Here is a 27,394-nt window from a genome sequence, read left to right as displayed (position 1 = left end):
GAAATTCTACTTCTATTCATAAAGTTCAAAAAGTCGGAGAATGAAAGGTAAAAAGATTGAACGTAACGAAAAACAGAGGACGAAACACCTAAAGGAACCTAAAGAACATACAAAGCACAATGAGTAGAAAACTTGCAGGAACGAAGAAATTTTCGACGTAACGAAAGAAAATGTTACATTACATTAGATAACGCGATTCAGGGAAAATTCATTAGGTGGCAATTAATTTTTAAACGACGCTCATCATCGACGTTGTCCACGCGTCGTCACGAACGAACGACACGCAAGCTTCATTCGTTCATAAAGAGTCAGTGAACAATGAGGGCGGGGAGGAAAGGAAAGAAGAAAAAGAAAATGAAAAGAGGAAAAAAGAGAAAAACGGACACGAACTGCACGAGCCGCTGGCTACCTAGAAGTCCGCTCGCTCGGTAATTGAGTATTCCACCTCGAAAGAGTCATGTCGATCGACCGATACCTACGTCTGCCGGAAGTCGGCCGGGGATACTTTGCCGGGAAAGCTCGGGACGATAAATCGCTCGATTCTCTCGACCAGCGGGTCCCAGCTATCCCGAGCTACTTTCCGACCTCGATCGAATTCGATTTCGCTCTTTTTATCCCTTTTCGTTTCGCCAGCTTCCATTCTCGATTATGTAACCGTGATTAATATCGTCGTACGATTCGATTATAATATGGTGACTTAACTTTCGACCTTTAATATTGTAGCAATCTTTATTATGCGATAAATTAATCAAATCATTAAGCTGAATACGATTAAAACGTACGAGGAGCAAGTTTTCGCGTGTTGCATAATAATTCGAATTGAATTATTAGAAATTCGTGTGGAATGTAATGCGCTTGCTGAGAAATTCAATATCAATTCAAGTAATACCTAATCGTTAAAAGAGTAAATAAATAGAGAGAAACGATCAGTGTATTTAATATTTAAGATCAAAGGATATCTACGCGAATCATCCGGATAAAACTATTATAGCATCGGTGTATAATTCAGATAGATTAAACAACACACTTTAGTGAACGCAAAACTCCTCGTTATTTCTAAAATGCGATTTGATATAGATTTCGATGTAATAAATATAGGTTTGTAGAAATTCGCCATCTAGAATCGAATCTAGAGCTCTATACGAAGAAAGAAACGGGGCATAAATAATTTGCAAATTTAATTTTACCAGTGAAAAGGATCGAAGAAAATTTTCACATTACCAACGCAGCATTTCGTACGATAAACTCGACAGAATATAAAGAATTAAATCTTTCAACGCATTACGTGCAAATAGGTAAATAAATGATTAAAAGAGGAGAAAATAAGAATAAAGTGTGCTATAACTTTCAAAGCGCGCGATAGATCATCGAGAACCTGTCGATGACTGACAATCGTTGTTTGATCATGCTGGTAGCATTGTTTACAAGCGGCCAAGGCAAGATCTATCAAGGATATGCGTTTAGACGAGAACCTGAGATCGCAAGGAACGTACGAAGCACGTGGAAAACGCGTCTTATTTAAGCCAGCGCGTGCATACGTGATGTGGCCATTAAAGCGGTCTCTTTTCTACCTCGACCTTCTCGATCGAGAAACGCGCACCATGCGTGCGACTTAAAGACCCAGTTAACATTTCATGCGTTTGCATGGCAATGCGACTCCTCGTTCGATCGATCGGCAGCCCGTGAACTGAATTAGCTCTTAGCTCTTCCTTTTGTTCCTGTGAATAGCAGCTGAACACGTGTCGCGATTACTACCATCAATTACTGAAATCACTGATATTTCTTCTTGTCCTCGAGATTCTATGTCTTTTTACGAATTTACATTAATTTTCCCTTTATTCTTTTCTTTTTACTTTATATCGTATTTTTGTAGGAAGCAACTGGGTTTGCTAGTTCGAAATTCTTCTTTCGTTCTTTCTCGTGACCAATTGAAACAACGTTATGTTTGCTCTAACTACTCTCCTTTAACGTTCAACATTGACGTTCATTCAGAGTATAAAAGTCCAAGGTTTGGAAACTAGCGGTTAAGTAAAAATGTTACTCGATTGTTCTCTCGAAATTCCCTTCGATGCAGGATCTAACGTTGATACAGCGATTAAAAGGAATGAAACGCGATAGACAAATGAAACGTGAGTAGAGGGAAATAAATGCATAAATATGTAGCTTTCGTGTGATCGATGTTTAGTTTTTTAGATGTTGAATTTTTAATTCTTTGAAACGTTATTCAGACGCCAGTTGCAAGATAATAGATACCCTTCCTTCCATGAAATTACGATTCTGCACTATTCGATGCTTTTATTCATTTTAAAGTTTCAAGAATCCCGAGGAACGATACTTAAGACCACTATTACCAGCTCATTAATTATTCCTTGGTAAGAGGCGATACAACCAGGCAACAACGAGCACGAAGGCCCCGTCGCATTAAACGCGTCGATTAATTCGAAATCCGCGCGAGTCGCGGTTCGATAATCTATTAATAATTGCAGTTATTATTCGATAACATCTGACTGATCATTAACGTCGTTATTGCGTGAAAAGTTGTTGCACCGATGGATAGAAACGTTAATACCTTGGTCGTGACTCTATTTTCCAGAAACGTCACCTTCTGTCGATGCGAACGGACAACTTCTCCTAACCATTCGATGATTAATCGACGATTAATTGAAAGAGAAGAAGACGATCGAAACTTGATATAAACTAATTACTTTCTCGATCGTCAGATCGTTAACCAACCATATGACGTCTAAATATATACGACATAAATCGATTTCTTATTAATTTCAGTTAATCAAATTATTCGAGTATTATATATATGTATATATAACGTGTCAGATATTTGATAATTTTGAACATGTTTTCTTAGAACCGAGTTATGATCAGGGCATTGGGGCAATGTAATTTATAATTTATCGGACGTAGTCTCATACTCTTCTTCGTTCGAATTCATATTTCTATAAATTCGTTTAATTTTGAAAATAATACGTGGTTTAGGTGCGACTAACAAATATGTTTAATACAGCCTTGTCTTTTGTTGATGATATCGCTAAAACGATTTACTTTATTCTCAGTGACGATGCAGCGATACACGTCGCAGATGTTTGATATACCACCACCTCTCAGTGAGCATCTTTCGAAAGTTCGAGATACATAAAAATTAAAAATTACCTATCGAATCAAAGCAATAAGAAAATGGTAAATCAAAAATTAAGTGAAAAAAATGACCAGAAATATTTTAATGTTTAGAGATTGATACGCACATAGTCACACGAAATTTGAAAGTAGAAACACAGACTATTTTTCCATATCTAATAGCATTCCTTGTATATAAACGGTTAATAAGTGTCAATCCTAATTTGTAATTATTTATATCGAATACAATACTCGTTTTAATCTCGTTTAATATTAAACGGCCGCTGACTCATAAACACTGCTAATATATATGTAATATATGTTATAAACATATGTACGTAGTAAATGTACTATATGTAGCTAACTACATAATGATGACATTCACAATGCATAGTTTCTTGGTATCGCAGAGTTATAAGAAAATTATGGTTTAACCTCCTTCGATAGTCGCTATTTACGACGGATCTACGTGATTCTATCTGATAGCGATAGTCAAGTATCTTTGATCGTCAGCTCACGATTCAATTGCAGAGTAGAAAGTTTTTTACGCAGATGCTTATTCATTTAAATAGATACATAGAAGAATCTATATCCGAAACACGGTTACTCTACGAACTTTCTACATATCGTCTTCTTTTAGCTCGGCTCATAAAACTCGCAAACAATACCTTTCAAGGATACGTATTTTCTACCTTTCGTAATACTATCATTTTCGAAGAAACGGAAATTAAATAAAGTGGCAATTAAATACGACCAAAGGGGAGTCCACGCGATCGATCTTATCGTCGATATTCAAAGTTCTAGACATTGTTGTACGCACGAGATCCTCGAAAGGATCAAAGCATATATATCGTTGCTTGGCACTGATAGTGGCACGATTGAAAAGATGGACATTTTATAAGAGAGATTCTTTAAAATTTACAAATAAGTTTCCGCCAGACGTTTTAACGACATCGACACAGGGTATTCTGTATTATTCGCGAAAGCAGTACGACTTTGCACTTGTGGCGTCACAAAACAAATAAAGAGGAGCCGATGTTGTAAAACTAAGGTCACGTTGATAGCGGCATACATGAATAATAATTTTCCCCGCTGACGCAAAACTGGCAGAATTATAAATATACCGTTTTACGTGATAAAAGTAGAAACATAATGCAGGCCTTCTATTCGATAAAAGCGAATTCCAAGTTTACTCCGTTGTGCCACTGTCAGCGCCAAGAACCGATATATTGACAATAGAGCATTCAGAATCCTGAGTATTGACTACAACATTGACGTATTTTTTAAGTCCCAAGCAAAGATCCATCCCCTTTCGCGCCATAAAATTCACGAAATTTAGCCACTATACTAGAAACTATTCTGAAAGAACTATATACTAAAATCTTCCATCCCCCGATAATTCACCCTCGAAACAAATAAGTTATCCAAAGGGAAAGCACGCAGTAGATATAAAAATCAAGACTTCTAGCCAGAGAATAATAAAAATTCTCCATCGCTCTGTTTCCAACTGAAAATTTATCAAATTTCTTCCGACCCAAATTCCTCTATTCCAGGATACCCCGTACTCTCCTCAACCCTCAGATGCACGCTACACCTGCAGCCATATTAACAAATCCGCCACGAAACGAACTAGAACCCCGCCTTATCGAGTGTATCGCGGCGGAATTTGCATCGGGTCTGTTTACGGTCGCGTTAGCAACAATTAAAAACGCATTAGCGTCGGGGTCGACGTTTGCTTGGGCGATTCACGTAGCTCGACGAAACGTTTGTAACGCCGTTGGTCGCCAACTCTAGCGAAACCAAAGGGAAAAAACGACAAAAGAAGAAACGAAAGAGAGAGAGAGAGAGAGAAAAAAGGAAAAATATAAAAGGAGGGGGTAGGGAATCGGGGTTATAATTTGATACGTTCGCGATTTGGTCTTATTTTTGAGTAATTTCGAGTCGCTCTGGGCGGCTCAGCTGCGCACAGCCAAGCTTCCCGTAATTACAGGCCGTCTAGCTTCTCTTCGTCGTTTCCCTTCGCCCTCGTCCTCCAGAACCTTCGCTCCTCGTCCTTTCATTCGTCCTCTTCTCCTGTTTGCAGAGAACCGGGAGAGGCTCGGGACGCCCGTGGGCGACGTCTAGGAAGCGCCTAGAGATTCGCTAACGACGCAACAGGAGAAAAGTGTAGGTCGAGGGAAACGGTGAACGAATGGAGCAACCAGGAATGGCAAAAGATTTCGAAGCCCTTGAAGACGATGTTGAACGAGCAAGACGTTTTGCGGAGAGGAGATGCTGCGAAGGAGAAATATTAACGTTAAATAATGGGTAGGTGTTCTTGCGGAATGATCGGAATGAAAAACACGTTCCAGAGACGTTTCAATGGAGAAGAATATGGGAAAAGTGAAAGCAGGGATGAAGTTCGTTTTTTGGTACGGTACAGGAAGCGTTGAAGGACGAGTTTTAGGATTCGCTGACGAAAGTGGAGTCTGGAAATGCGTGACGAAAGAGATGGCGTTGAAGAGGAGACTTTTACGTTGGAGAGCAATAATTTTAAGACGGAAAGAGAAGTAGATTCTTACGTATACAATTTTCTTGAGACGATGACGGAGGATTTTCGATATTTAGATAACAGAAATAGTGAGATATAAATTGGAACAAAGTTTTACGTTTGCTATCGGTGATAAGAGAATCAATGTTGCTGCGATAAAACGGTAAAAGATGATATCGAAGAAGAAATCACATCGTGGATAAAGATGTTAAATCGTCAAACGTGTTTCGCACGAAGATAAATGAAAATAAATGAAAATAACTCCCAGCCAATAACACAAAAAGAAATATAATAAGGTGTTACGAAAGAAGGAACCTTCTAAACTTGTAAAACGTTTGACAGCTTCCATCCGTAATCCATAAACACGTAGATTTAATCTTCGTATCAAATATTCCAAGAATAAAAAATTATATGGATATAACAGTACACAAGTGTTTCTAAGAAACGTCACATAATCTCTACAATCGCGTATTTAACAATTTCGAAAAAAAACCTTCGTCAAACGGTGTGTATCATCAAGAAAAAGGAGGCCATAAGATCGATCCGAGATGAGCACAGGATATCTTTTCGAGAATAATCGCGTCACCATGGACCATTAACGTCACGGAAGGCCCATTCTCTGACGAAATATTCTTCGCTGAATTACGCAGTTGGTTAAACAATTAAGAAGCGCCAATTACGGAATTAAGTATGCAAATCAGCTGTCGTATATATAACCAACCGCCTCCGTAATTATGTAAATTCACGAACGAACAATCGCAGCCACCGATATATAACCAAATACGTACACACCGGTTCTTGAAGATATTTGATTACTCACATAGACAACTTTAATGGCCATATCGCATGTTGCATAAAATATTTCGAGATTTTACGAATACTGTAATTGGACACGACTTTCGTGATTACATTGATCGTGATTGAAAGCAATACGAAAACCTATAAGAATACGAGATATTTCTTGCAAGTGTATTTGTTACTTAGTAAAAAATAAAAATAACAATCTTGGGCATGTAACAAGTGTTAAGGATTATCTCATTGAATATCCAAGTTCATTAATAACGAATAATTAACTGTTTAAATCTTGTAATTTCTATGTATATTTTTAAATGTGCTTTCAACCTTAGAATTATGAAACCAATATGACGATGATAGTCGAGCATCGTTATAATATTGACGGTATTACAAAACGTAGTAAATCAAAGGTTTTTTTTTAACATGCAAGTAAAATACTGTGGAAGTTCTTTACGAAATTTCATTCCACGATAATTCGATTATCATTATAATTCGATAACAGATAATTTATTTCGATAAGCTTCGAAACAACGGTAGTTATATTTTTCATACAAATGTAACGATACGCTGAGGGAACGGAGCTCCGAGTGATTAAATTATTACGTGTAAAATATTGGCAATCCGAACGAGACAGGTTAACGAGTTACGAGTTCTAAAACACACGCCTATATAGTTTCCTATAGCGATTAATCATCCGCGATTCTGCATTCCTGTTAAAATAAAATATCGTCGTTATATCCAAGCAAATGAGAATGATATTCTCGTTAAGTAAAATATTCAAAAAATTTCCTATAGGTTTTAAGTAATGGCGCTTCTAGTCTTTCATTATCCACATATTAATTTCGATTCCATCGAAACCGGTTAGAAATATGTTGCATTATAGGTAAGTATAACTGGCGTGCATATACGCCAATATAACAAACGACGGAGCCACGGTAATGAGCGATTACTATTTAATTACACGATTCGTTGGCTGGTCGACACGAGCAGTCATCCACCGATACCGGATATCGGCAACGATTTTTCAACGTGCACGGAATTGAAGATGTCGCACCATTTGCATACACGAACGACACTCCTCGTAACGAACGTATCTAATTGCCGTACCAGCAATTAGCGGCATATTTTACATGTGGATAACCACTTTGTTCGCGTCACGATTGCTTCTTTCGTTAATTCTTGCAAAAATTGCATATGCACGTACGCGCAAGTGAAACATAACTAATTATGGATACACAGTCGTATGTCCTATTTACATTTTCGTTAATTTTTTTTAAATGTTGCAACTGTACGTTGACAGAAACGAGATATATCTTATCCATTAATTATTATATCCTCTGTGTGTGTGTGTGTGTGTGTGTGTGTGTGTGTGTGTGCGTATTGTAGCTATTTCTTTTACTTGGGAAAATTGCGAGTACACGTTGATAGAACCGAAACGCTGTCTACTGCTCTTTATTTAATTAAATGTCCTATTTACATCTTCGCTAACTCTTTTTAACGCTGCAACTGTACGTTGACAGAAGTGAAAGATTGTGTACTGATTATGTATCCTATACATATTTTCGTTATTTATTTTGTCTGGAAGAATTGCAAGTACACGGTGATTAAGAAACGAATCGAAATTGTAGAATATTTTTTCGTGCGAGATTTGCCAGTTAATAGACGCGTGTTATAAGATACGACATTAATGCACTAATGCCTCAAAAAAGAAAAGAACTCAAAAATTCATAATACAATTTTCTAAACAAATTTAGATCTTATCCGTCGTTTTCTGTACTTTTCTCAGAAAATCATCTTCGCACAAAACCTTCCCGATTCACGAAAATTTCAGTTCGACGAAGTTCGTTTCTATCTTTCACCACTCGAGGAACGAAGAATACGTACTTTCTCGACTCGAAAAAACCTTACTCTACTTCGTCGCTCTATAAAACGCAACCAGTAGTGACACTCGACTAGTCAGACAATGGCGATCAACGAGAAGGAAGAAGCGCTGGCACAGTCCATCCTGCAAAAAAATCAGATCATTCGATTGTTCAATTTGCACGGTGGATCTCTGACTCGATCGCGATCACCGATCGACCGTGACGATTCGCTCAATGAAGACGTCAATCCGATTCACAAAGGAACGAATGAAGTAGAAGAGGGGAGAGAAATATCGCGTCATTGTCGATGGAACCTGAAAGATCAACGACAGAGGCGTTTTTCGATCGGTTCGAAACGATGGCTCGGTTGAAGAAAAAAAGCAAAAAGCAGATAAAAATGGCGGGGGCAAACACATGGAAACACGTGGAACACGCGTGAAATCAAGATTCGAAAAAATGGATGACGGGAAGGCTACCGAACGCCATTGTTGCCCATGGATACCCCATGGTGCGAACGTCACGAGGGTAAACGTCCCTTTAATAACGCTGATTAACACGGTATTGTATCGCGAAGCACTATACCAGGCCTCGATAACGACAAATGGAAACGTTCGCATGATTTCTATTATGAGCTTGAACATTCGCGTCACTCGATTGCTTTCTAACGCGAGTTTCACTGGCACCTCTTTTAAATTTTAATTCACTGCCTCCGTTGGGGGATGGAGATACATGGCTGAGTGATTTGAATGTCGCCGTTTCGTACTGCGAAGATCAAAACGGCGAGAGAAGTGGACAAAATTGGACGCTATGCTAAATCTAACAATTGGATTAATTTCCTAAACAATAAGAGAATCCTTCTACCGTGTAAACTGTAATTAACATCTACAAAGCAATGTAGAAGCGGCTAAAGTCTATAACAAAATCGTAACAGCTTCAATTTTACAGTTCGCTAAATTTCAATCAAAGAAAGCTATATATATATTCCTTTATCATCAACAATTAATATTTCGTACAAAGTAGAGCTATTGGAACATTGCAGAGGCAATTAGAAAAATCCTCCAACGATCCTAATATTCCAGCCGGAGGATACGATATACGAAAAATAACGGAAACTCGTCTGTTCGTAGAAAGGACGACAAAATTGCATAATCGATCCTCGAAACAGCCAAACACGCATAATCAACGACGATTCTAATAATTCTACTCTATTAGAAGCTTATTTACATTCGAATAGGTATTGCTGATTATTGCTGATCCGTCACCGTGGCTCGTTCGGGACCAATTTTCCAAGAAGCGTACTCTTCTTCGACGCCTGGCGTCGTAAAATTTGCATTTGTAAGCCCGGAACCGGTCGACGATTTTAACGTTTTAACGAAACCACAGTGGAATCGTGCCGTTCCGCGGGTCACATGTTTCACTTAACAAAAGGGTAATTACTCAGAACGGGCTTAATGGTAATTGCTCGTGACTTAACTGCAAAGGCAATTCCCTTTCGTAATATCAATTCTCCGTAAGCGGTGTCGACGGCAGACCAACAGGCGGGAATTCATTCCGCTATCACGTCCATTCCATTTGCGCAACCGCGTATTAGAGGTAATTAGTATTGCAACTGTTCGTTCGCCGTTGGCAGACGTCATTAAAAAATCGCGCCGTGTCAGCTCATTGCGACCAGACGAAGAATAGATACGTAACGAGATTTAACTTCTGTGTTTAGACGTTTTTAACGTGATTCTTCTGTTCTTCGCCAAATCGAGTGGCTCGTTACATGGATATTCTCTTAAGAAGAAAGAAGAAGTCTTTTTTTCTATGTATAATGGGTATTAATTATATATGGTGAGAGGAAGAAGAGGTACGTAAGAGATCTTACGGTGTTCCATGCAACTGGGTCAAGATGTAGCTTCAACACATTCACTGCTAATTGAATTTTCATTGCCTATCCTACAGTATGACTATTAACTTCAAGTGTTTTTCTTGTAAGTGGTGGATTCAGATGAGGGAAATGGAAAAGAAGGTTTCATTATTCAAAAATTTTCCACGATTTTCGCCATCTATATAATAACGAGGTCACGAGTGCTTTGACACTGATATAACTACAATTCGCTTTTACATCATATGAAAGCTATTGTGATTAATTTAATAATCTCAATAATAATTGTAACACAATATTGCGTTAATTATCCGAAACAGTGTCGCATCGTCGCTATCGCCGCTAGTTCTAGAAATCGGAAAGGAACTTAAGTTTCTGCTTTGAAAAATAAACTTTCCTAACATCGACTATATAAGAATTATTTATAATTACTATGTATCGTTAACTCGAAACACTTTTTCAAAAATGAATGAATATTCCGCGTAATATACAGCTACGTTTCAAATTACAGCAATAATACTTTTGTATTCAGTTTTAGGGATAATTCCTATGCCATGGAAACTGCGTATAGATGCTTGTTACGTTATCCGAACAGTTCGATTCTTCGAACCACCTCGATTGCTTCCAATTGCTTCGGATAATTAACGCTTTATCGTACAGAATTTAAAAACTCAAAATACCTCGATTGTCTACATCTGCATGTTTCACTCGCAGAATAACTTTACATAACGTTTACGTAACGATTTTAATATTTCATTATCAAATTTTGTAGGCAGAATTCTACGATAAAGTTCAACTACAAAATTCCTCTTCTACGATATAGTTACGATAGAACGCAATACTGTAATATGCTATTAGATTCGAAGAAATCCATCTATACGAGATACCATGGAATTTCTGTTATCTGAACATTCTGTTATCGGTGCTCTTATTTTTCCTCCATAACGGAGCTTGATTATAGCATAGCAGCAGAGCAACGGGTTATAATAAATACTTAGGCCAATAGTCGTAGCACAGATTCGACAATGTTTCAGTTTTTATGCCCTCTTCGCATTCCTGATGCCCTGTGCTTAATGTGCAGAATCTGAACCCAAGCAGATGGAGGAAGTAGCGAGCAATAAAACTACGATTACATTAGCAGTGAATTATAGTATTTACGAATCGACAGCTACGAGCAGTAAAAAATAATCCAACGAACACGCCATTGGAAGTCATTTAAGACAGATACGTTCTAATGACAAAAAACGATCCATAAAACTCAACAAATTACGCGCCGATCGCCGTATTTTTTCCCCCCGAGAATTTCTAAAAGAAAAGATAATACGACGAATATAAGAAAAAGTAGCAGCGTCGTTAATATTAACGTTGACTTTTAATATCGTTAACAACGGTTACACCTGGTTCGTATTTTTTATTGGCGGGAGAAAACGTTCATAAATCTAAAAGAAAGAAAAAAAAAAGAGGAAAGAAGAAAAGAGTATAATCGCCGTTCCTTTCTAGGAACTTGTGAAACTTGGCTAAAAGGAATGAAAGACTAGCTAAGACTAAGATTGCTGATAGTCACGTGGATTACGTGTTTTATATTTGTAATAAATATTTGGATGTTGTTCTCCTTCGGTAGATCGTAAAATATGATTTAAAAACGTAAAAGAATAATTCCACGAGTGAGAAATAATTTAAACGCGATTCTTTTCGAATAATTCATAAAAATTAATTAAAAAAGATATCGCCGGCAGTCCTTCTCGCCGCTATTCATCAATGATAAAAAAATTCAAGAAAATAAATTACGAGACACAATGGAGAGAAGAAAGAAAAGGCTAAAAAACTTTAGCCTTAATCGTTAGTTGTTACACTCGACGAATACATTTCCCAGCGATAAGACAGAGATGATTCGAACGCCATTCGTTCAGAACTTACGGAACACGACACGAGAGAACCAAGGAAAAAAAGAAAGGGAAAAAAAACGAGAAGAACTTTAATATCATTAAAAATACATTTCCACCGGTTTCAAGAATTACACAAGCGTTATAAAGATCGAGTCTCTGGCTCTTTCTACAAAGTATAGCCTGCATAAAACTAACTAACTCAGATCTAAGGAAAAAGAGTAGTGGAAGAGGAAAAAGAAGTCCTCCTGGCACCATTATGAGCCACGAAGAGTAGCGAAGTCGAGAGCCGGAATAGATTACAGAAAACGACTCGAGAATTCCTTATCGAAACAGTTCCACGACCTCCCTCCCCCTTTCTCCCCGTTGTAAACGCGTGCGGAAGGCTGGATGCTAGGGCGGAGGATCCTCCGCGGTAATTACCGATACCGACTAATTGCCAGATAAGCGAGTGTCTACTGCACAAGCAGCGATTAGTTCAACTATGGTGTCAGAAATTTTTCTTCCGCTTAATTTTCACCTCCGCTTTGATATCTCTAGCTGTCTTCTTACGGACAATGTAATCCGCTAAACGATCATTTTCAACGGTACATATCTTGACTGAAGAAACAATCGGGGAACGAAAGCGAGTGAATATTTTCGTGATCGATAAACCGCGGATTTGTATGATGCATTTGCGGAAAACTTAAAAGCGTAAAAATGTACAAAATGCTGGTAATATACGAGAATATAAGAAAACGTTGAAAGCAAAGCGGTTATTATAATTTTATTATAAGAGGTGAAATAAATCTTCACGCAGGTTTCGTTATCTTCGTTATGTTGATAGAAATATGAAATTGCATAAAAATCTGCAGTATACCGATCGGTATATGTCTATAATTATAAGTTCTACGATATACACAGGCTCGCCAGAGTATTGAAACACTTGTAAACCTCTTTTATGAAAATACCACGTGTGTTAAAAATTCCATTAGCACTGGTCGACTTGAACAAATCTCTTAGACCTATCCTTGTAATATCTACCCTAATTACGACCGAATGACGCTATTCGAAGAAAGTTTCGCCCAGTTAATGGCGTATTCCATTACCAAAAGTATCAATTACAGTTATAATAGAATCTAATCAAATCTAACTCTATATCTGTGTCATTGTAATAACGTTTCCCTTCCTTTTTCGATTGCTATCATCCGTTCTATCTTTGAAGGAAATTTTCGATACAAATGGTAAATAGCCTCACAATACAATTTCTCTTTCTCATTACACGAACCAAGCAGGCGTGACTTCAGCTTGAGCCGTACTTCATTTAACACGAACGATCGTGACAATTACTCGAGTCAACAATTCCAACCGCCATACATTGGCTAGGAAATGGCACTAACTTCAGTCGCTTTGGTCGTCCGTTTCAAAACGAAATTTCTCGCTGTCGTTCATAGTTATCGGTGGAAGCGGGCAAAGTTTCATTTTGAACGTGACTTCGAGCGAGCTTACAACTTTCGATCATACCACAAATTCTATTCCTTCAACGAAATTAATTATAGTGAAATATACAAGTATAAATAAAAATTAAAGTGATACAAATTTATACGCAGTACATTATTATCACTTCAATTCAGAGGTTGAACTATTATATCAAAGTTAGATGTAAATTAGATGGAAAAAATCGCAGAATGCTCGTAAAATATATAAATATACGAAAAATCTAAATTATAATGTTCGCTGTACACTTTTTCTAGTTGCGTTCAGAAAAACACCAAGTTGCATAAATTTCCACAGTCTAATTACAATCTATTACTACGCTTTAATACATAATTTACATACAAATTAATATCACCGTAACCAATACCTGATTTCGTATTTCACTTTTTCCGCTTGAATTCTCCTTCGCAAAATAATATCATATTTACTCCAACCGAATAATTATAAAGGAAAATTAATCAAAGATTCTTGTAAACGTAGAAGCAACAGAAGCAAAGAAATTCTGAGAAATTCTACACAACTTTCTATGTATAATACTCGGCATTCTAAAACGAGCTATTAGATAAGCGACTAGGGCCTCGTTCGAGTCCAAGTTACGTTGAAAATGGTAGCCTATCCAGCTGGCTCAAGTACTCGAGAAATAACAGTAATCGAATGGTAACGTGAGTCCTCGTCCTGTTCCGAGAACACCGCCCGAAGTAACGCGCTGATGAGACAAAATTGACCAAAAAGTAGCAAACAACCCTAACCGAGTAACACACGGCATTGAAGCCACTTCATCATCGAATCATTGACTGGGACGTCGCCTTAGGCGGGCCATTCGATGAGTGTCTGAATCCTAAGCGTTTTACTCCCAGCCACCTCTTCAAATTGCTGCCCTAACAGGGTCTCGTTTGCGAACCTTGGGAAACAATGAATGATGATAGTCACGTTAATGCGGAGAAAAATCTTCCACCACTTAACGTCCTAGTTTCGAGGCTAACTTTCGCGTTAAGGATCGACGAATTTGATTATTTTATCGGAAATACGATACGATCGGAAAGACAATACGATTCTAGTTGTGTTTTCCCACGGAAGATCGTTCGTTTTTTGAACTATTTTTACTCGTATGATCTTCGAGTACGCTATAGATCACGATAGAAAGCTGATAATTATAATTTACAAGATCAGGTTTCAATCGGATTACTAAAATATGTGAGAAGCACGTCGGAAAAGTCAACGTATTTCCATTTTGCCAATTAAGGGTGAAAAGCTACCCCAATTACGAGAGAACGTTAATATTCAGTCTCCATACCGAAGCAGTATCCGATCCTTGCAGGGAAACTTAATTCCAAGTACTCAGGAACGCCACCATCGGTTCACCCGAGCAACTAGAAAAAGTCCCTAGGGGCGCTCGCACAACGCGCCATAAGGCTTACACGGTCACGATTTTTTCCGCGCGCGGAACTAGTTTCCTCTCTCTATCGAGGGACAAAATAACCGTATACGATCCCGGTAGATCGCGGTAAATTTATGGTAATCGTCGATAGTCCATTTCTATCGACGGGGACGTTTCGCCTTTTCCTAGCTTTTTCCCAGCCGACGGGGCCTGACCTCGTATGCTACCTTCCAGGCCTGGTCTGATGTCGCCTGATTGCCGCCCGATTAGGTATAACCAACGAACTACACCCGTGCAGCTCGAAACGAAGCGGCGGCGTTGTCTCCATACACGTAGCGGTGGAGGAAGAAAAAGAAAAAGAAAGAAGAGAGGGAAAAAAGTACAGAGGAAAAAGGGAGGAGGAGGAGGAGGAGGACTGATTTTCCAATGAAGTTTCGTTGCAAAAAGCGGATTTTTCGATTGAGCGATTAATCTTCGAGCGGAGAGAACAACCTCGACGTAAGAACCACGACAACCGCGGGAATATAATTAGAGAAAAAATGTCTGCTCACATGATTGGACGACACTGAACGATAATGAACCGCTAAGGAGAGGTAGGATGGTTTTCGCGTAATAACACGGCCGAGATTCGAGCTGCTAAATTATCGGTTGCGTAATACAGAAATCATGGATTTCAGTTCGAGCGGCAGGGAAAATAAAGAAAATAAATATAAAAAGTAGGAGGATACGGGGGAATTCGGAAAGCTTCGAGCACCTGTCGCGGTTCTCGTTTCGCGCGACGTCCGCCTGTTCATTAAGGAATGCGTAATTACTACTTCTGAGGAGACGTTTCGCATTTTTCTGATGTAGGGCTGCCTTTGGGTGGTATATACTTAATTAACTGGCGCGTTATTTATAAACGTGGATGGGAATGGATATATTTTCCACTAACTTCGATTGGATTATGTACAGTGGTTACGCAAAGCACATCGCACCAGCGATATATTTATTGTAGAAACTAACTAATTAGGTCCAGGTAATTAAATTTCGTATCATTTGGCAGAATTTTCGGATCAGTACAGAGCTTCGATACTACGAAAATGAAATGTATACAAACTGGTGTACAGGTTTTCCACTGGAAAACAAAGAGTATGTGGCAATATACTTTTCCAACTATAGCGGCACATGAGTCAGAGAACAATTCAAATCATGTTGTTGTTTTGCCTCGGAATATCAAGATCCTTAGGATACAAGTAATGTAAGAATAAATAGACTCCGGGCAAAACAATGTTGCCGCTAGACAAACAACTCGCTCGAACAAAGACGAATTTGAATTTTCCGACTTCCACCTCGACCAGTAAAATAAGCCGACGCAAAGAGTTTAGTATCTACGATTATCTACGAGCATCTTTCTGTATCAACGAGCGATCTAAGTGTTATCACGGGTTATCTAGCGAGTTATTCGACGAGTATTTATCGAGTATTTATCCGCAATTTCACTTTGCGATTTATACTCCGTACTAGCGGTTCAGCGAATATAGGCTGTACATTAATTCATTATTTTAAATATATTCGACGGTTGCGACAACGAACAATAACTTCCAATAAATCTCACGGTCAAACATCCTTATACCCGTCCTCTACACGACCATTACGTATGGAATACTGCGAGGATCACGTAAACTGTTCGCATGATTTGCGAGCAAATGTATAGAATTTTTTGAAGAATAGAGAAATTGTGGCATACTGACACTTTTAGTTTGATAACTGAACACTGGATGCCAGATTTAGTATCTGAGATTATTGGACAGTTTTGGTGAGAATATTAGGACTGTAAGATATGTTAGAATGATTGGAAGACGCAAAAGGTACTGGCAAGTTGTCTCTTTTAACGTAAGATCGAGCATTTCGAACGATCGGGTATTACTTGGTAGCATTAAATTTCTTTTAATTATCGAGCCTGTCAAGATTATACGCTGGAAGCGCGATCATTGTAGCAGATAAGAAATATTAAAATGTCACGAGTAATTTACGACGAAGAATCTCCAATCTCATAAATTAATACCAATCCTCATATTGGATACGATCTATGTTCCTCGTATTTAAATCACAACTCCTAATAAGGTCAACTTTTTTCCCAAAAGAAGTTACAGAAAATTAGCATTAAGAATCAATCTTACTCAACGTGTCATACTGTCGCTCACCTATATCTAGATAGAAATCTAAGTAATTAACCTTCCCACTAAGTGCTTAATCACACAACAAAAGCATACCTTAAAGATCCTAGCCTATGGCAAATATTATATATCACATAGAGAAATTAATTTTTCACAAACAAACCCTTCAAATGTTAAACTGAACAAAATCTCAAGAAAATCACGATGATTTGAAGACTGTAACACAACAAAGCACTACTTCTACATTCATCACTGCTAACACGCTCCATAATAATCCTCCCCCGTCAGTGGCGCGTTTCACGTCTTGTAAATCGCCTCGCGTATAAACGTCCACGCGTGTCCATAAAACGTCCATCGAGGTTTTCCACTTGACGCATTTGTTTTCAAACGATCATCCCCTCGTCCCTTTCGATTCGTCATCGTGGTCATTCGAAGAATCGAAGCTAGCGCTCAATGAGTAAATTGTTATTGGCCGTGCCAAGCACACGATCGATCGTTTCTTTTTCTCCGTATGATAATTAACTCTTTTCTTAATAGAAACTTGCAAACCAATTCTTTTCCTGAAAATTATTTCCTCGATCTTCCGTTGTTCACAATTACACAACAAAACCAGCCAGATATACGTGTATCTTCCTAAACGAAAATAAATTTCCAAAATTTCGGATAAAAATTAGCCCTTCGATAAACGGATATAAATACATATACAGGGTGGGACGGTAATCGTGATAGAACTGAATAAGGAGCGATTTTACGTGAAAAAATGAAACAAAAATTTGTTCTAATAAATTATAATAATAAAATAAAAATCGACTTCCAAGGTATGGCAAGTATACTTAAACTTGTCTAATTGCAAACTGAACAAGAGTAAATGATCGACCGGGGTTTTAGCTACATTTGAAAATAAGTAAAAATTGTAGAATAGAATTTCTTCACAAGATGCTTCGTTTTCGAGGAAATGCATCATGCGCGTGTGCCCGACCAGTTCGTAGTTAAACGCGTTTAAACTTCATTTTCTTCAAGACGAAACCTTACACGGAAGAACTTTATTTCACATTGTTGACTTATCTTCGCACGTACAATAACCTTCTGCCGATCGTTCACTCATACATAATCGGTACTTAGCCAAGCTAAAGCAGAGTCGACAAATTTTCAAACTGCATCTTCACAGAAACGAAGCGTCGTTCGAACAAACTTCATTCTACGATTTCCACTTATTTTTCCACGCAGAATCTGTCCGATTCTATCGACTGTTGTCGCCTCATCCTCTACAAATATGAACGCTTCGCGATAAAACTCTCGTTTCTAACACACGTCGCGTCTTGTACGAGTTTCATACGATCGAATGATTTACAATCGACTAGCGATCGTAGATAATATTAACCGTGGTACGAACGAGCCGATGAGTGGCGAGACATGAAACTCCGTGCGCTTTAACTTGAAATCGGTAATGTCTTCACACCTTCACAGGTGGAAGAGACTGACGCTGTTGTCGAACGGTATCGTTCGTCGTACAATGCACAGCTACCTGTTTTGCTTTGCCTTGGCTAATTAGATTCCAGTTACAGGTAGCCGGTAATCGCTTGGAGATAAATGGGCGAACTGTCGCGCAACATCTGTCTGAGTGGAAGTATGCGTGTTGTAAAACGATAACGAGAATCATCAATTTGACGAGGAAAAATTTTTTTCAACCTTGCTATATTCCTGAGGAACCTTTCCCCCCTTTTTTTTAATGAAAGTTTGTTTTATGACAAGCTTCAGTTGCACGGTATGATATACAAATGAATTAAAAAGATCTTATCCTTCAGCGAATATCCCGAAGTTTTTCCCAGAATTTATTTATCGGTATACAATAAATGTATTCTTATTTATCGATTCCTTCTATCGGCGGCAAATTTATTCCGTTAATGAATTACGAGTAAGTCTTCGAACATATCGCATGAAACTTCGCATGATAATTTTTTGCGTGGACAAAATTGATTTAGATCGTTTTCAAATTAATTATCTCCAACTATTAAGAATATTCAACAGGATTCCTTCGCTAAAAATTCTTCAAAAAAACGGATTCTTTTATTTCCTATATTCTTTTATATTCTATAAATATTCTATTTATTTTCATTTTTCACACGTACGTTAAATCTGCCTGTCTTCCTATCTCCATAGAAAGCTTCAAAATCTTTTAGCGAAAATTATTTCCACCACTTGCTCGATTCTCCACTTTTCACTAATTCGCCGCAAGATCGTTTCTATATATTTTCTTAATCTCGAATAAATATCCAAACTGTTGCTCTAACTCTGCAATTAATCGCCTCGGGCAGATCTATTTTTAAAAGTTCAATCACCACGCAACACTACCGACTGCAACCACTAAACAAATAACGCTATCGCTTCTCTTCTCCTCCATTCACTATCCGCTATCATGGATGACTGGATGGAACGCTATCTCGCCGTTACGATATGGCCAGTATCGTGGAATAATTCATAATTGGTCCAGGGGTCCGGTTATCACTCTCGAATGAATCAATTACGCGAACCCGCTTGTTTTGCCTCGTCGTTTATGGCTCGAGATAAGAATGATCGCGTCGCGGACACAACAACGTTACAAAATCTCCGTTACGAAATCTTTGCGTAACCTCTTCTTTCATGGGGTAAAGAAACTCGTGCGTTCCTTCTTATTTGCCAGCCCTAAGGAATATACACGTAATTATCGTGTTCGTCGTTTAAGCGCGATCGACTCCGATATACGCTGTTTACATCGCGACCAAATCGATAATCTCTGGCGGAGCGAACCGGTCGACATAAAGGAAAAGGAGGGAGAGGGGAGAAAAAAGCGAGAATATCGCGCCATGGGGTTTATTAACTTGGAATATGACGAGTTAACTCGCGGATCTCGGCTATCCGCACGTTCCACGCTTATAATTGATTCTTTATTCTTGTTTATTACTTTAGAGACATATGCATACATATTTATATAGAAATTAAGAATATGTGTTTGGGAAAATTGAGGATGTTGCGCGTTAGCAGGCTCGCGCTTGTACCTTTGCAGAGGCCCTAGGTGTAGCACCATTACGAGGCATAATTGAGCTTTACAGTTAAGTTTCAAAATGTGGCGCCATAGAGAGCGGACCGCAGTTGATGCACCTTGCGCACGGTAGGAAAAGTAATAATTACACAGGTAAAAGTACGTGTTAATCGGATGTTCACTCTCGTAGGGAAAGGTAAAACTTTCTTTGTAAAAATCATTCTTTTCCAAATATATTTTAACTTCCATCTAGAGACATAAAGACATCCGAAATTGAAATCCATGCAGTGCAAATTCTCTCTATTGTAAATATAATTTAAGGTTCATTCCAGCGGTCCTGCAGGGACATTGTCCGGGACTTTTCTCGAAGAGCCGTGAAAATCGCGTAAAGAAAGCGAAGTTAGAGATGGTTTTTCGATCGGCAGAATTGCTCGACGATCGCGTGCGAAAGAGAACCAACTGACAACGATCTATCCATGTAAACGAGCCTTCTGTCCCCTTCCTCCGTTTTTTCTTTTCCTCGAAACCAACAAAAATACCATGTCGTTCGCGCGAAATAATTTTACAACGAGCATACGATTTCGAAATCGTTGGATGGAATTCGTAACCAAGCGTTGCCCTTCCGTCTAGCGATTAACGAGAAAACCGAGTAACAGCTTTTAGTGTTGCTCGATGAATCGATAACACTTTGTCGGATAAATATGTTATTAAAAACGACGACTGATATATTATTGCGGAATTAAAGGAATTAATGTAAGTATTTCGTGGAATAAGCAGGCAAAAACATCTTAACATAAGATTGCTTTCTATTCATTAGATGTTATTCGAATGAATTACTGTTGTATCGTGCAGTTGAAAGAAATGGGAACTAACGAACCGTTGAATAAACAGAGGCAAACGTTTTGACGAGCAACAGCTTTCTATGCGTTCGATCGGAAAGAAATAATTATATTTTTCGGAAACGCAACTACGTATCTCGTTGAACCACGTACAAATTCTACGGATTGACGGTAATGTCTTGATCAGTGAATCGGTCATTCGTTGATATTTCAATTAAAATTTATGTATTAAATATTTCTTTGCCTAAGTACGTCTGTGTAAGTAACGCGAGGATTGACTACTTTCTTATTCGCTTTAATGCGGTATCTGACGCAAAACATCGAACTATTAGGTATACGTAAACGTAAGTTATGTTCCATAATCTGCGATCTTGTAATTAAGAAACGATGTCGATTATAAAATTGGACTTTGATGCAGAGGCAACCATTCTTGGAAATGTACGTTCTAAAGATATATAAACGTCTTACAATCGATCTATTAATTTCTCATATTATGAATATAAATAGTATTATAATACCAAACAAGCTATACACCGTAGCAAGACTAATACATAATTTTATAATTATTTAACCATTTTTATTCATCACCTTATCACACCTATCCTTTGGCGTGAAACTAATGGAACACAGAAGCAGAAATATGTCGTTTTATCTGACAAGCTTCGATAAGTTTCAGATAACTTTACTACGAAGCTTGATATTTGCCAGGAAGTCATATAAAACTTGATAACTTTACTATCAAGTTTATTTATGCAATAAAAACAACATTTATTTATTTCTCTATTTGTACCGCTATCAATGATAAAAAGCGATATAGGTACACGTATACGTAAGCATTCTTGCAAATATAAAAACATGAATCGCGTTTTTCGAGTCACGCGAACCAGAAACTGAAAGCTATCATTTCAGATACTGTGTTTTAATTTCTATCGTGTTGGCAAATTTCAATATCGAGTGTTCTATTTTTCTCCGCTTTCCTCTATTTCTATCTAATCAATTACGATGAAACTAACAGCCAGAGAAATAAAGTTGAATCCACAGGAAGAGAGAAAGAGAGAGAGACTCTCCATTAACACCCAATTGGTATCATTGGGTTACGTAGATGATCCACGATAGTTTCGATTAAATTACTTAATTTTAGGATACTTTATTTCAACCTACATTGTTCAGTTTATGCGATAAGGTGCAAGATATGCGATATAAATATGAAACTAGATCCACAAGGATTAAATAATGTTATTCGAATCAAACTGCAATTGTTACGATCACCTATGATCTAACGATGCCAGTTTCATTTAACTATTTCCGGGTACAATTTATTAAGGCCAAAAAGAAATAGATACGTGTTTCATCTTGGTCGGAAAAATAAGATAGGTACGCGTAATCTGACCATTGCGCGACAAGCTAATTATCCAAACATACTAGTACACTGAATAATATGCAATCACGATATTTCTTGCAACTTTTACAGTTACAGTTCAACCGCAGGAAAACTAGACGCACATGAAACAAACAAATCAACATAGTCTTTTCTTTAAATTGAAACAAATTAATACGGTCTTCGATTCTAACCTAATAAATAACGAAATATATTCAACTATACTAAAAACTGTCAAGACCGAGGAAAAAGAAACATCTCTGCTGATTGTCCAACAATAGCACGCTTACATGTTTTCCAAGTTGAAACAGTCCTTTCGTCCTAACCTATCAAAACCTAATGAACACAACGAAATACACTCAACTATTTCAAAAACGAAAAACACAAAGCTGGGAACTAAGAAGAAGAAAGACAGCTGCGCGACGTACCTCCGGGAAATCTATGAGGGAAGATCCTTCCATGCCTGGACAGGAGCCAAGGATACAGCGGATAGCTGTCTCTAGGCGGTTGATGAGGATGCGGCGGTGGATGAGGTCCACCAGGCGCGCCGCCATGGGGATAAGGTCCGTGCGGTGGTCCATGGGGCGACGCGCCGTGATGCGCCTGAAGGGCCACTGCGAGATTCGCCGCTTGGAAATGTTGCGCCGCGGCCAAATTCGCGGCTAGTGCTAACTGCTGTTGCGTATGATATTCGTTCTGTCCGGTTTGTGGTCCCGTTGGACCGTGTCCTGGTAGCCCGTAAAGAGATTTCAACTGTTCGGCCGCTACCGCTGCCGCGGTTGCCGCGCCAGGCGGCGGTGCGAGGTAATTGGGACTCGGTCTGACGACTCCTGGTGGCGGCTGAGGGTGTGTACCGACGGGAGAATCACCGTGGGATATCCTGTGAGGTGGACTGGGGCTGTTGTTCGGCGTAGATCCTCCGCTGTGACTGTGAACCGTTCTGCTAAAATCCAGGTGGGTAGCGGCGGATAAGTGATGATGATGACCATGGTGGTTGCCGTGATGATGATGATGGCTGCCAGGATGTGACGGCGTTCTTCGAGAGTTAGGGTACGACTCCACGGAGGAACTTCGAGACACCGGCCGATCAGAGCCCTCGGAATGAGCGCCAGGAGATCGCGTGGTCACTCGACGAGTTCGAGGCGAAGACGAACCCTCGACCACGTCCATCGGGCTGCCATCTCTCTCGATTTCGACCCGTTCTAAACGGTCCAAGCGATCCTCGCGACCCTGTCCACCACCACCGACGATCGAGTCGATGCTGAAGCCGATCTTCGGCTTCGAGGGCACCGGTACAATTGGCGTCGGCGCGAGCGGCATCATCGTACGATTATCGTACGCCTGGCTGATGGACTGGCCACTTCTGCAACACGCGAGGGCTCCAGGTAACTCGGTCGAGTCAGGTCCGCCGCATGCCTGCACCCGCCCCGGTCCCGGTTCCTTCACCAGACCGAGAACGCTTGCCTGCCAGACGTCCAGCCACGGGTTACTCCTTGAGAACACTTTGGACGCACTTATCGACGCACTTATAACTCCCTATTTTGGGATACTATCCCAGTTGTAACTTAGCGTTGACAATGTTCTTGATGACAATTATCGTTCGTTTCTTTTCGTTAATGAGTACATCGTCCATTTGTCGATCCCTTCACCACACCAACGTATAATATCCTCTTAGTTCACGTATTATTCTGCGACTGTTTTCGAAATATGCGACACTGTAGTTTCCACCATCAAGATCACCACTGATTCATCGTTCACGTGAGATTCGTGTAACGTCACTGACGGATCATCCAGTCCACGATGATCCCGCGCGAGACAAGGAGTAGTGTCACCACTGTAACGCAAGAGAGAGAGGCCGCAACACGAAGCGTTTCGCTCACACGGCCGACACACACTGCGATATCCCGGGACCGCGCCTCTCCATCGAGCTCCAGCCCCGCGGCACCAAATTTACTCCGGCCAAAGGAACCACTCGGGCACAGTTGTCCCGAAAAAAGAGCAACTGTGGCCCCAACGAGCGTATCTCGAGACTCCAGCGGACCACAGGCTCTCTGACGGATGTTTCTGGCACGAGAGCTTGCTAGTGTTTGAGCAAATTACAGGCTAAACGAGGCGCTCTTGGGCGCTAGTGGGGGGAACTGTTCCTCGGCCGCTTCCCAACCCCACCACCGTGCACCGCCACTCCGCTGGTGGGGTTAGACAATCGACGAAAACTGGGCGGTTCTCCAAGGTACGAACAGCTATACTAGGCGTACACCACTTCAACAGGATTGGACGATTCTTCGAGGTAGAAACTCGCTGGCCGGCACCAGCCACGCTACCCCGATTCCACGAGCAGCGTACGAGCTGCAGTGGGGCGACGCATTAGTCGCCGATGGGCGTTAAACTCACGTTTTTGTCGTGCGATGAAAATGAGTCGTTTAATTAATACGTCTGGACCCCCTACCCCCACGCTCTCTATCCCTCGCCAACTCCCCACTCCTTGTCCATCAGCCGTTTCCCCTACCACCCTGTTCGCTCCGTTTCGTTCGACGAGGTTTTTTCTCTCCCTGTTCGTTCGTTCGTTCGTTCGTTCGTTCGTTCGAGGCGCTTTCTTTTTCATACGCGGTAAGCCAAAAGACGACGCCAAGGGAAATATCGCGGAGAATAGGGGAGAGAACATCTTTCGTACACTCTCGACGTAACCATGTACACTGCTCAGTCGGTATGCTGCGTACAGGGTAATAAGTCGAAGTGGAGGTTTAGGTGGGAGGAAGTTAAACGAGCTACCAGTAAGTAGGTTGAATCGAGCTTCTGCTTCGCGAGATTCTTCGCGCGAGATTGCACTTCCTCACATCCTCTTGGCCTGGGTCGCAGTCTTCGTTATCGCAGCTTTTTACTCGTCGAAGAACAAAATCTTCGTACGTACGTCTTGTATTATCTCAATGAGTATCTTTTGGCTCGTATAATTCCTCGCGAATGTCTTCATCCATGAAGTTGACCTTCGAGTATTTAGTCTGTGACATCTTGCCCCGGCCTCTTAACGCTCCGGTATTCTCTTCAGACTCCACGACTAAAAACTTCTCTTTTCGACAGATCGATAGTCTGCAGGGTTTCCGCACTTTCGTTTATGTTGCGGAATATACTTTCGTCAAAATTGAGGGATAGGCAAGATGCAATATAAACGTAAAATATTCGCAAGATAACACGTTATGCGAACCACATAGGTAAGTTAGCTGTAGCTGGTAGCAAAAAGCGGAACGTTGCGCCTTTCGTAACGTTAACCTGCCGTGCTTACGTAAACAACGACCTATCCGTTTCCAAAAACAAGCGAAAAGCTCGATCAAACGAAACTCAAGCTCGTCCGGCGAGTTATAAAAAATATCAAAACCACGTACAATTCTGTACGAATGCTCGTTATAGTTTCCGATTTCCTCCGCGTGTATCTCCAATAAGACGCTAGCAACGTCCACAAGGAAGAAGAATGAAAACGAGAAATGAAAACGTCGAGTCAAAAGAGCTAAGAGACGTGGTCGAGACGAGATGAAGTTGAATTAACATGGAATTTCGAAAGATCTCTTTTTAAGAAACACGATTGAGGATATTGATCGTTGGTTTGCTCGAGGTTCGGTTATTACCAGTCACATGGAACGAGATCGAGATATCCAACTTTCTAGATCGACTCTAATCGATTGGAAGGTGATTACTGGAACAGATCACGATATACAAGAGTCTTGGACGTAATCGCGCAATTAAGGTGTCAGAGCGTGTACGGTGACACTTTCTTCGACCCGAGCCCGCGAAACCCGAGAGGCCGAAGTGACGTGTCCTGGTTAATGTCTGTGTTTAGGCCTTGTTTCGTTCTGCCTAACGATCGACTCGACACGGCGGGACTGTGTCGAAACTGGCGGCGAGAAATCGGCCGGTCGAAACACGGGAACGCGATCGTTACGCGATTCTTTGCGCAATTTCGCCGATACAAGCGTCCAGTTTGTAGTTCTTCGAAGAATTTCGGCCGTAAAAGTCATGGTAGTGTGTAAAAAAAAATTCTAACAAACCTGCCGAGTCTCTTTCCTTCTATTTTATTACCGGGCGTCTTATTTCTTGAGAAATTTTCGGACATTTCGATTCTTCGCGATCCTGTGAAATCGCAGGCCCCATATTGGCAGTGGAACGCGTGTTATTCGATTTTATTTTCGTCGATGAAAGCTTGAAGCCGCGCGCGTTTCAAGATCTATCTCTTGCCAAAACTCGGTCCTTTCTTTCGCAATGCGTTAACTTTTCAAAACTCGAGAAATAAAAATGGAAGTCGATCCAGCAACTTGCAAAGAACGAGTGGCAAACAAAATTCCCGAACTTCATTTACTTTTAAATTCTCATTCATAATGCGAATCTATAAATTGTCGATCAGTTTCTATTCGATACATTCTTGAGCCCTGTTCTGCCATCCTATTTCTGAAGGAAAAACTTGTACAACTGTATTCTTAAAAGAACTATTTTCTCGACTTTTATCTCTATATCTAATTAGCGATAAGGAAATAATCTTCGGAATAGAAAATTGGCAACTAATGGAAGGAAGATGTAAATTCGATGATTGCTATCCCTTTTCCAAGTCGACAGTGAAATTACAGTATAAATAATATAGTCGTTTGATTAGCTTCTTTTTAATACCGGAATACTGACTACTCGCGTCGCAACATCATCAGACGTAGTTAGACCCTTTCGATACTTTGTGTGTGTGTAATTCTCTACCTTAGATCGACTATAATCATTCAGTACCATCGTAAAGTAGTTTGATAAAAAAGTAGCTCGGTACACTTCCTCGATATTCCACGAGCGATTCCACCGCTGCGAAATTATTACTTCTCGTTTCCTAACGCAAATACGTTCGATAAAATTTGTTAGACACGATTTAATTGGCAGTCAAATACAATTTACTTGTCCATCATCACTTGCAAGTCTGACACGCACAATTCTAGAATACGTTATTTGTGCTTCTATGTTTTCACGGAAGCGAGATTTTAATAAGATATGTTCTGATCAATGATGTGGAAACGTATGGTTGATAGTATAAATGTATCAAAGCAGTTCAATTCATTAAAA

At 39.8% G+C, this 27,394-nt stretch overlaps 1 protein-coding gene across 1 annotated transcript in view; it reads right to left on the bottom strand.

Annotated features, from left to right (window-relative positions):
- The window catches only part of LOC126924374 (homeotic protein empty spiracles-like), a 53,936-nt gene extending 29,511 nt beyond the window's left edge, over positions 1-24,425 (bottom strand). The window contains exon 1 of the mRNA XM_050738769.1: positions 22,741-24,425. Coding sequence (XP_050594726.1) covers positions 22,741-23,635 — 895 coding nt within the window. The 5' untranslated portion in view covers positions 23,636-24,425. The remainder of the gene's footprint in view (positions 1-22,740) is intronic.
- Between the last annotated feature and the right edge of the window lie 2,969 nt (positions 24,426-27,394).

This window comes from Bombus affinis, chromosome 14 (genome assembly GCF_024516045.1).
Source record: "Bombus affinis isolate iyBomAffi1 chromosome 14, iyBomAffi1.2, whole genome shotgun sequence".
NCBI classification, from domain to species: domain Eukaryota; kingdom Metazoa; phylum Arthropoda; class Insecta; order Hymenoptera; family Apidae; genus Bombus; species Bombus affinis.
The sequence above is the reverse complement of the archived record's forward strand: the minus strand, read 5'-3'. Positions and strand labels throughout refer to the sequence as shown.